Source organism: Phaseolus vulgaris, chromosome 2 (genome assembly GCF_051622355.1).
Source record: "Phaseolus vulgaris cultivar YP4 chromosome 2, ASM5162235v1, whole genome shotgun sequence".
NCBI classification, from domain to species: domain Eukaryota; kingdom Viridiplantae; phylum Streptophyta; class Magnoliopsida; order Fabales; family Fabaceae; genus Phaseolus; species Phaseolus vulgaris.
This window is the reverse complement of record NC_143499.1, coordinates 47582741-47593563: the sequence shown is the minus strand read 5'-3', so window position 1 is coordinate 47593563 and position 10823 is coordinate 47582741. Positions and strand designations below refer to the sequence as shown.

At 35.3% G+C, this 10823-nt stretch overlaps 2 protein-coding genes across 2 annotated transcripts; both read right to left on the bottom strand.

Moving 5' to 3' along the window:
- Nucleotides 1–852: 852 nt before the first annotated feature.
- Nucleotides 853–5148, bottom strand: LOC137812772 (U-box domain-containing protein 35). Its single transcript, XM_068614966.2, has 10 exons — nt 4878–5148; nt 4585–4703; nt 4303–4424; nt 3664–3866; nt 3500–3560; nt 2836–3130; nt 2625–2726; nt 2097–2501; nt 1176–1955; nt 853–1093 (listed from the first exon to the last, which is right to left on the bottom strand). The coding sequence occupies exons 1-10, from the start codon at nt 5053–5055 to the stop codon at nt 1022–1024; spliced, it is 2337 nt and encodes a 778-aa protein (XP_068471067.1). The 5' UTR covers nt 5056–5148; the 3' UTR covers nt 853–1021.
- Nucleotides 5149–7345: 2197 nt separating this feature from the next.
- PRK1 (Leucine-rich repeat protein kinase family protein) lies at nt 7346–10779 on the bottom strand. The gene is made up of 3 exons (XM_068614967.2): nt 9631–10779; nt 8767–9357; nt 7346–8068 (listed from the first exon to the last, which is right to left on the bottom strand). The coding sequence occupies exons 1-3, from the start codon at nt 10286–10288 to the stop codon at nt 7458–7460; spliced, it is 1860 nt and encodes a 619-aa protein (XP_068471068.1). The 5' UTR covers nt 10289–10779; the 3' UTR covers nt 7346–7457.
- Nucleotides 10780–10823: the final 44 nt, after the last annotated feature.

Sequence of the window (10823 nt, the reverse complement as noted above, 5' to 3'; positions counted from 1 at the left end):
AGACATGACCCTAACGAAAAAAGACAAACAAGATGTATTTATTTTGATTTAAACCCTAACAAAAGGTAATATAAATCCAAAATTGTTATACAATCATATTACAACTCCCAATACTATTATTTTAATATTTTTTCATATTATTTAATTATAAATTTATCTTTTATTATATATACTTATATCTAAATTCATCACATCAACATCAAGAATTATATAAAACATCATTTCTCCTAACAAAATTGTTTTAGGGAACTGTAGTTTTTCTTTCATTTGAATCAAGTTGTAAGCTACATATAACCAACTACGTATTTTATTTTATATATTGACAAAAATCAGCTGTCACAGACATGGTGAATACACTTTTGAGTTTCTCTAGCACAAACTAAAGTATACTTTGAAGTGCATATTACGATTTTCTTAAACTTTCTTTTACGAAAAAAATACTAAGAGTAAAAATATTGAGAGTTGTACTATGAATATATAAAAAATGAATTCATGCACTAGTTATGGATGGAATGACCTACGGATTTAGAAAGTAAGGTGTAATTTAGAGAATAAAGTTAATTTGGACGCAATTTAGAGAATAAAGTAGACACGAACTTAAAAAAAAAAAAAGTCAAAATGTTTTTATTTAGAGTTAATGATATATAGACATCTCATATTTTTTATACAACCACATTACAACTCTTAATATTATTATTTTAATATTTTTTTCATATCATTTAATTACAAATTTATCTTTTATTATATATATTTATATCTAAATTCATCTTATCAAAAGTTATATTCAACTCTTATAGTTATCAAAGTATCATTTCTCTTTATTTTATTCTAATTGAACCAAGTTGTAAGCTACGTAAAATCCGCCATATATTTTATTTTATATATTGACAAAAATCAGCTTTCACAGACATGTGGATACACTTTTGAGTTTCTCTAGCACAAACTAAAGAGTGGAGTTTGAAGTGCATATTGAGATTTTCTTAAGCTGGGGTTTATTTAGCTGCCTAATAATCCCTTGTAGTTATGCATACGATGAGCTCGAGCGGGATTCGTATCCAGACATTCCTGACGTTGACTCTTCACTCATGGAGTTCTACAAGATAAACATGTCATGTTAATTAATCACTATATATAGTATAACCTAAAGAAGGAACAAAAACTAACTAATGACTCACTTGAGGTGAGGAATTTGAGGAGTTTGAGGAACCGTAGTTGCTTCTGGTACCGAATCCTGAGGGAGCACCGAACATCATCATCATGGGCATGTTGTCGTCAGCAAAATCTCTGAGTTTATTGAGCTCGGGCAACACAACCTTTCCAAGATCAGGTCTATCTTTTCTTTTCATTTCTGCACATCCCAAGCAAAGTTTGGCAAAATGCATGGCATGTTCAACTGGCCAGTCCTCAACTGCTGGGTCAAGCATGTCTGCAAAAGTCCCCTTCTCAATAGCTCTTTCAACAAGGTGAGTCAAACCCATTGGTGGCTTTGCTGTTATTATCTGCAGAAGCATGATCCCCAGTGAGTAAATATCAGATTTTGTTCCCAGCATGCCCGTTTGCTGATACTCAGGGTCGATGTAACAGAAAGTTCCAGCAGTTGATGTCATGCGATACTGTGTGACGGTGTCTTCAACTGAAGGCGGAACAAGCCTGGCCAATCCCACATCACTGATCTTGCTCACGAAGTTACGGTCGAGCAAAATGTTCCCAGGTTTCAAGTCACGGTGCACTAGTGGTTCTGGCTTTGTCTGGTGTAGGAAAAGGAGCCCAGTTGCAATCTCTGCAGCAATTCGGAATCTCAGCTGCCAGGGAAGAGCTCTTTTGTTGCCTCTCCGGAAGAGGCAATCATCTAAACTTCCATTAGCCATATACTCATACACCAAGCACCCAAACTCTGGGCACGCTCCAAGGAGGAGAACCATGTTTGGATGCCTTATGCTGCTCAGCACTTCAACCTGTATGCACCAAATGCAAAGTTCATTCATTCAGCCATAGTCCATTGATTACCTCAAATCACAAGGGATACAAAAGAAACACGATGATGTAGGTTCTTTGAACATAAATCATGTACAAGTTTCTGGTCTCGTTTTCCATACCTCCTGCTGAAACTGTAACTGTCCCTGAGCTGCACCTGGTTTCAATACCTTCACTGCAACTGGCGTGTGATCTAGTTCACACCTGTAGACTGGCCCATAACCACCTTCACCGACCTTGAGAGAGTTGGAAAAGAAATTTGTTGCTTCTTCTATCTCCTCTATAGTGTATTTTCTGTACCTGGCAGGACTGTGTGAAAATATATCTGCAGTCTTATAACCAGATCCTACACTCATTCTCTTTCGTGCTTCCAACTCTGCAATTTTTCGAGATGTTTCTACTGCTTCCATGGCAACCATACATTTTGCTTTCTCATGCTCAACCCTTGCCAGTGCTGTTTCTTCAGCTAATCGTGTCTCTTCCATTTTCCTTTCTTCTTCCACTTTCCAACGCTGTAATTCTAGTGCCTGTTGGAGAATAGTGCCAATAAGTCAGCATATACTTTACAGATTACATTTATCCACTTCATGACATGGCAGTAGTATTCTTAGAATTTGCATGTTTGGACTAAATAAAAATCTGTAAGGTACCTTTTGCTTAGCCGTCATAGCTTCCTTGCATGCAGTACTGTACATTTCCATTGTCTGCTTCAGTTCTAGCTTCAATCTCCTCATTTCAGCTTCCACATCATCCTATGATTTCAAAGAAGACATTTGTCAAATCTTGGTCTTGAAACGGTTAGAAAATCAATCATGGTTGTTTTGGCATATTGATTATAATATATAAATATATATAGCTTACTTGAGCTGAAAACATCGACGATGACATTGACATCCCACTGTCTTGTGAACTGAATGAGAAGTCACCATGATCAATTGATTTGGCTCCTGAGAATGAAGAGCCATAGCTTCTGTTGTCAAAATCTGAGCCTGTTGAAAGCCGAGGATTCATGCTAGAGTCCATATCATCATACATTGAAGGGAACATCCTATCAACACTAGGCCTTCCACTGCTCACGAATGAAATATCAGAGTCAGCGACTGAGGACTCGTATGATCTGTAACTTCCTCCTCTACCAGGTCTTGTGAATGGTGATCTGTCAACAGAATATCAAGTTAGTCCTCTCAGCTCAGTAACCCTGAAATCTATCCGAAGCATAAATATTCATCAATCTCAAACTCTCATGTACATCTCCATTGTAGAACACATTGAAATTGGTAATTAGCATTCTTGTGCTCTTTCAATGGAAATGATGTCATTATAGCTTATTTGATTTTGAAATTTGAACATGCGAGGTTTCTACTCCAATCACATCACCAATGATTTCTGGTTTTCTTTTGTTCTGAGAAAGAAATTTCCTACTATGGATGGGATGGTGCTTGTGTATGTATATATTTGTTATGAAATTAAAATGTGCTATGTTATTGTTCACATTCACTCCAACTGTGGATTCACGTGGTCTTACATCATTTCCTCTTCATCTGCTGGTTGCTGGCGGACAAGGTATGCTGACTTCTCCATTGATGCTGTCATAGATATAAATGAATCTAGTGTTTAGCAATGTTACCAAAAATTAGAAATGTTAGAGAAAGAGATATAGGCCAAAGATTAAAGGAGAAATTGGCATACGTCGTGTGAGGGCAGGATTGCGTGTTAGTTGTGGATCCATTCTCCCATTAGACTGCTGCGGCTGCAGTGTATTATTACGAGCTGGAGGTTTAGCAGTAGCTGTTTTCACCAGTGAGATTTTTCCTTTGGAAATGATGTACACAGTACAGAATGGTGGTGCCCCTTTGGACACAAGACTTGGAACATCCGATGTCCTAAATCTTCTGTCATAAACAAAATTATAAAATATTAGGATTCTACACTCACTTGTAACGGCTAATCTAATCTATGTAACACAGATACTGACAGGGGGATACTGATGATTCGTATATTCAAAAATTCAACAAATATTTTTTGAATTAGACACTTCATCGATAAGTGTCATAATGTTGTACGAATGTCGGTGTCTGATATGTCACACACCCTTTAAGAGGCGTGTCCGAGTTTCATAGTACCTGATCTTTGATTTTTTATGGCAAAGTCTCTCAATTTGATTTTAAAACAAAGTCAAATTCATACAATGTGTTCTTCCTCTTTAGCCAATTAACCATTGTTGTTATTGCAAGATTGTTTGTTCACTGTTTTTGATAATGTTTGTTATCTTGGTCGAGATCAAGCATGCTAGTTTGAATTAGAGTTTGGTGAGTAGGGAGTTCTTACCTAACAAGACCACTCCTTGAAGGTGCCCCGAGTACCAGAAGCTCGATGGAATACTTAGAAATACCTTCTATTAATCCCTTAGCTATATCCATGTCCTCCAGTATCACCTCTTTGCATTGTATCTGTTTTGAATTGAGAACAAAAACATTGAAAAGGAAACGAATTAAGACAAAAAACCAGATTCCTAACATCAACAAAACTGAATCTCATTTCATCGAAAGCAAACTCTCTCAATGGCATGAAGACAAGAAATGAAAGGAGCAATTATGTTTCCGAACTAACACTCTTTCTATTGCAGAAGACACGAAATGATGCGAAAAGTTCTTTAGATTCATTGTCCATTTGTTGCCTGTATGCCCTAGCCACATCATCGTTGCCATCAAGGGCTACAAGGTTTCCCGCTGTATTCACAATCATTAAAGTCACCAATGTGTCACAAAACATTGATTCCAAAAAGAGCAATTCATGGTGCACACAATGTTCTTCACATAATGTCACAAAATTGGCCTTCCATATTTCAAACAAATCATAGGCATAGAGAAATTAATTACATGAAATGGAGATTTAATGATTACCTGGTGTAGGAATGGAAGATGCTCTCTGTCTAACATGGATCAATAAGAGCACTTGTTCTTTGGGAAGAAGATTGTCCACTGCCCATTTTGCTGCATATTGGCTTGTTTTGTTGTTTTCAATTGCCACTGCCACCACACGTCCTGCACCTATTTTCTTCTCCTGAATCAACCTTGACATTTTCTTTGGCTTGTGAATAATACTTCAAATTATTCACTAGCTTAGAAAATAATCGATGTTTGAGATAAACAGAATCTTGTCTTCAACCCCAACTTTTCTGTTTATATAGTTTGTTTGAATTCTCAAGAGACAGGTCATTCACGAATCGTCTAAACTTATCTTTTATTATAAGTATTTATTTATAAATCTATCACATAAGATTTATATACAACTTCAAAATTGTCTAAAACATCATTTTCCTTCACAAAATGTTTCAAAACATCAAGTGTAGGAATGAATAACTTTAACTGTGACTATTCTCAGAGCTATTTTAAGCATTGTTTGAAACTCCATTGCACAGTATCAACCATTAATTAGCTTGCGCTTTGTTATTACACTCCAAAATTAGAGAATGTTGACGTCAACAATATTTTCAAAACGTTCCATCACAAGTCTTGCGATAATCTTAGGAAGGTTGACGTCAAAAAAACAGAATTAGTTTTAGGAAGATACACGTGCTTTTTATAAAACAAAAAATAGTTAATGCAAACACATTAAGGAACAGTTTTTTTACAACATAGATTAAGGTACAAATAAAACATATACTACATATAAAAATATAAGTTATTATTTATTTAGTTTTTATAATATTATGTTGCTTATTTATTACTCAAAAAATATATCTTCATTATTGGTGTTTACACATTAATTGTAAAGTTATTTTACATGATTATTCCATCAAGAACAACTATATGCAGTAAATAACAATTTTTAAAATGCATTGATTTTTTATTAGTTGACAGTGTAAATTTGCATATACCCTTATATATATATATATATATATATATATATATATACCCACAGAAAAAGCAAGTGGCTTAGTATCTCATAATATTACGAAAGTCTTCCCACAAATAAAATAAGTGAATTCTTCTTGTCAAAGTTTTCATATCATTTTTTAAATAATTATTTTAATAACTATATAATTGTGATAAGTTTGAAAATAAATAACTTAGAACGATGTAATTAAGGTTTTAAAGAGAGGTAAAATGTGTTTTTTTGTTATGGTAAAATTTGGTATTTTAACTAGAGTTTTTTTTTTCCTGGTATGAGATCATATGTGTCTTTTATGGCTTTTTCTTTAGGCATCCCCACAACTTTTAACTGCACCCCGTAATTTTTAAAATGACATTTTATTCTTTATAAAGATAACTTCTGGAACAAGTTTTTGGAATATCTGAAAATAAATTGTCTATAAAGAGTTTATATTTTACTTATAGATTACATAATTTAGAATATATTTTTTTGGATTTCACAATTTCAAAATTAAAAATAACTTTTCGAATTGTAAAATTTGAAAGACGTGTGACCTTTTCTTAACATATATTTTTAAATTTTAATCTTATATATAAAAAAAAAAAACACTAGTCGAATTTAAATATATATAATTCAAAATGTAATATTAAATAATTGAAAAGTAAAAGAGATAGAAAAGAAAGGAGAAACAAAGGAGAGAAGAGAGACACTAGAGGAGGGAAAGAGAAAATAGAGAAATGGAGGATAGATGAGACAGAAGAAAAAAAAGGGGAGATATATACAAAGAAGAAGAAAATATTTTTTAAAAAGTTAAAATCCTATAATTTTAATTAAGTAAACTTTTCATAAATTTATAAATTTTTTATTTCTTTCTAAATTTGCTTTCCGTATAGCATATTTCATGAAAAATGTTATAAATTCTCTAAAGCCAATTACTTATCCTCTTTAAATTTCCTTTTCAAACACAAAATAGAAGTTCAATTAAGTTTTAGTTTAATGCTAGATGTGAATTTGTATATACATAGTATTATTGAATAATTAAAGTTTAAATTAAACTTGAAAAAATGTTTAAATTTGACTAATTTATATAAAGGAGTCAATTTAAACATGAACAACTTGTAAGAAAAACATAAATATAATTTGGTTATTTCCATTATAATTTACTTTTTTCCTTATTAGTAATTTTTCAAAAGTCTTGTTTAAGTATATTTTACATAAAATTGCACTTGTTTAAGGTGAAGTCGATGTATTCCATTACTTTATGTTTTCTTCTTCCATTTTGTTTGAGCAAGCATGGTTATTACAGCATGAAAGAGAATATGAGAAAGAAGATGTCTCAGGTAAACTAATTCATATCTGATTCATGTCAGGAGAAGGACATAAAATCAATGAATGAATCAATAACTAAGGTAGTCTCCAACATTTTCAAGAAGTTGAAGACTCCATCCATGCCTGCTTCACTAGCATAAGAAGTAAAAAAAGGGTGGTGATGGTGATATGTAAACACCACAAGTAGAAAACATACACTTCACAAACCAATCAAATAATATTTTAATCGTATTTAATTTATTTTTTAATTTTAAATATTATAATATTATAATGTGGTGTCAAATGTATGTTTTGAAAAAATTGTCTTGATCATCATCCCTTTGCTTCACCTCAAGGATTTTAGCTACTGATTCCTTTATATCCCACCTCTTATCCACATCAGCCTCACAACAATTCAAGGCAATCTTCAAAAGCTTCCCCATCTCTCCTTCACTGTTCTTTGTTTCCCCCATATCTTGATCAAACACAGCATTGGTCCACTCTTCTGGCACAACTGAATCCACCCAACTGGCCAAACTCACCTCACTTCCTTTACCCTTTTGCAAAAAGTTTGCAGGGAACTTCCCTGTTAGGATCTCCAGAATCAGTATTCCAAGACACCACACATCACTCTTCTTTGTAATCCTTCCATGTTGCAAATACTCAGGACTCTTGTATATCACCATGATGTCCTGAGCCAATTCCTGGTTTATCACTGGGACTAGGCCATAGTCTGTGAGGAGAGGCTCAAAAGATTCAGTCAAGAGAACATTAGAGGACTTGAGATTTCCATGTGGGGCAATTAGGCTTGGCATGTCCCTGTATAGATATTCAAGACCTTTTGCTATGCCTTTCACAATCTCCAACCGGACTGGCCACTCAAGGCTTGGTTCTCCCAGGGATTGGTGCCCTGAAACAAATAACCATTTATGTATCATTGTCTCTACCACAACAACCAAAGCTATTTATCTCTTTAGTAACCCTATCTTGTCAATTATATATGAATAAACAATGTGTTAAAATTTTCAGCCAATTACAAACTACCAATTTAGCATGTACAGTGCCTTTTTGTGTGTATGAAATAGTCACCTTAAAAATTAAAAAAATATATATATATTTATTAATTGTGTAAAAATATCTGTTCTATCAGTCAATTAAACTCTTTATATATATACATATATGGAATTGAGTCAGTGAACAAAATGTCTACTTCATGACAAACCAGTTCAGTTCTTTTGTATGAAGTAAATATGGGAATTAAATTTGTGATGGAAGATAGATTTACAGAACAAATCTTCTGTGGACAAACTTATAACAACAAAATTAATTCAGGTATTTTTAGGGAAATTATTGCATGATATAAAATTCTGATGTGTTTATGGCAGTATGTCGCATGAAAGTTTTCTGAAGCCATAGACATATAGAGATTCTACATCTTAAGTCAAACTTTTATCTTAGCTTTATTTTTATTTATTCAGAGTGAACATAACACATATACAGCTAGTTTTATGACTTCTTACTTGAATGAGGATCAATTTAGGAGTAGTGAAGAACTAAACAGCTTCAATTCATGAATTAAAAAGTCTCATAAAAGTTGATAATACATACCATGAAGGCGAACAGCGAGACTGCCATTGTGAACATAGTCTGTGACCACGAGCTTCTCTTCCTTTCTGTAATAGTAAGCCACTGGAGGAAGCAAGTTAGGATGATTCAAACTCCCTAGCTTTCTCATGTGCTCTTGGAACTCTTCCTTCCCCACATTGTTCATCTGCTTGAACCTCTTCACCACTATTGTTGGCCCATTTATCAAAGCAGCCTTGTATGAAGAGCTGAAGCAGCCACTTCCCAAAATCTCAGCAGAGGCTTTCAGCAACTCTTGAAGGTCAAACCTTTCTCTGTCATCTCTCAGAAAAGAGAGTCTCATGGTATCCCCTCTTCTGCTGTGTGAGGAGCTCATTGACCTTGAGGACAAGTGGTTCTCATCACCCCCACCCCTCATACGCCCTTTGCCAAGGCCACTGGATGGATTGCCCAAGCTCGCTGCAGACTCTCGTTGCTTTCTTCTGTGAATGATGAACCCTACTGCTCCAATCACAAGCACTGCCAGGCCAACAACCACCACTGCCACAATGATGCTCGCAGTGGAGGGCTTCGCGGTGCAGGACTCCAATGGGTCTCCACATAACCTTTCATTACCTTCTCATTTCATGCATATTTAGATTGATGTTGAGCATGTAAATTTCATGTATATATGCTAGTTTAGAATGAATAATGCTCTTATCACTTCAAACATTTTTTGACTTAGTTTTGTTTTATGTTCCCTCTATTTTATATCATACATATGTGCACTTCTATATCTGCTTTTGTTCTTCATCTCTTCAGGTATGTGTTTCTTTCTATGCATGTTATACGTATGTAATCTATGTTGTAAAAATCGAATAGGGGGATTTGGAATTTGTGGTGACTCACCAGAGAAGGAAGAAACCGGCATTCTACTAATGGTGTGAGGAATCTGACCCTGCAACTCATTATTAGCAACATTAAACGATCTCAATCTGTTCAGGTGATGAAAATGGGGAATGGGGCCAGTGAATTGATTCCCATCCAACCTCAGCTCTATGAGTCTCGGTAACTGTGTCACCGAAGTTGGAATAAAACCCGAGAATTGGTTGTTCGACAGATGAATTTTCTTCAACCACTTCAACCCCTCGAAGGCCCTATAAGGAATCTCCCCAGAAAACTTGTTATTCGAAAGGTAAATAGACTTGAGACCAACCAAGAGGTGAATTTCGGGCCATGAACCCTCCAAATTATTGTTCATGAAACTCAAGGTTCTTAGGTAAGGCAATTCTTTTAGAGATTCTATGTCAATGACCCCTTTGAGCCCCATGTTCTCAAGCTTCACGCCCCACACTTTTCCTTCGTAGCAAAGAATGCCATGCCAGTTGGCATGGCCAACGTTGCAAGGAGGAGTGGTAGAGTTCCATGAGTCCAAGGAGGAACCGTAGTTTTCCAAGTTATCTTTGAGTTTGAGGAGCAATTCAAAGTCCGAAGCGGCAGAATAGAGAAGAAGGGGTGCTTGAAAAAGGATGAAGATGATCCAGTAATGCCTGCCACTTAGTGCCATAGTGAATGGTAGGCACCAGGGGCGGCGTGCGCGCCCTGAGGAGGGCGGGGCTCAGAATGGTGGTGAGATTAGGAGGCAGTGACGAGGTTGCAGAAGAGGAAGAAGAAGAATGAAGAGTTGGAGGGTGGAAAAGTTTTGATGGGATTGGAAGAAGAGGGTGAAAGAGGAAAGAAAAGGAAGTGTCAAGAATAGGAGATGGTGATGATAGAGAAAGTTGTTTAGAGAGAGGTTGACGAAGTCTCTTGTTCTTTTTTCTAGGCCTCACCACAATGTGCATGCATTCAAAGTGAGAAGCACCCGGAGAGCCTTCAGATTTCCTCAACACAAACAAACAATCCCTTCTCCATCCCTATTTTTAGATCCTCTTTTCTCTTCCCAGTGACTCTTCCTTGACATAACAACACTCCCATGCATGCATCCAACCCTATCACACACCTTCACTGTAACTTATCACCTTCAATTCCAACTTCCAGAGCACTCCCTCCTACAAGCTGAAACAACTTCCACATTATGTGATTAATTTATATATAAATAT

What these genes read in the sequence shown, in the direction of transcription:
- LOC137812772 (XM_068614966.2), bottom strand. Translation starts at nt 5,055, where the DNA reads ATGTCAAGGTTGATTCAGGAGAAGAAAATAGGTGCAGGACGTGTGGTG. An exon ending in CTATGACGGCTAAGCAAAAG is followed by an intron (nt 2,502 to 2,624) that starts GTACCTTACAGA and finishes ATTCTCCAACAG; the next exon opens with GCACTAGAATTACAGCGTTG. An exon ending in CCTCAAATTCCTCACCTCAA is followed by an intron (nt 1,094 to 1,175) that starts GTGAGTCATTAG and finishes TTTATCTTGTAG; the next exon opens with AACTCCATGAGTGAAGAGTC.
- PRK1 (XM_068614967.2), bottom strand. Translation starts at nt 10,288, where the DNA reads ATGGCACTAAGTGGCAGGCATTACTGGATCATCTTCATCCTTTTTCAA. An exon ending in GCCGGTTTCTTCCTTCTCTG is followed by an intron (nt 9,358 to 9,630) that starts GTGAGTCACCAC and finishes TGAAATGAGAAG; the next exon opens with GTAATGAAAGGTTATGTGGA. An exon ending in TCTCGCTGTTCGCCTTCATG is followed by an intron (nt 8,069 to 8,766) that starts GTATGTATTATC and finishes TATTTGTTTCAG; the next exon opens with GGCACCAATCCCTGGGAGAA.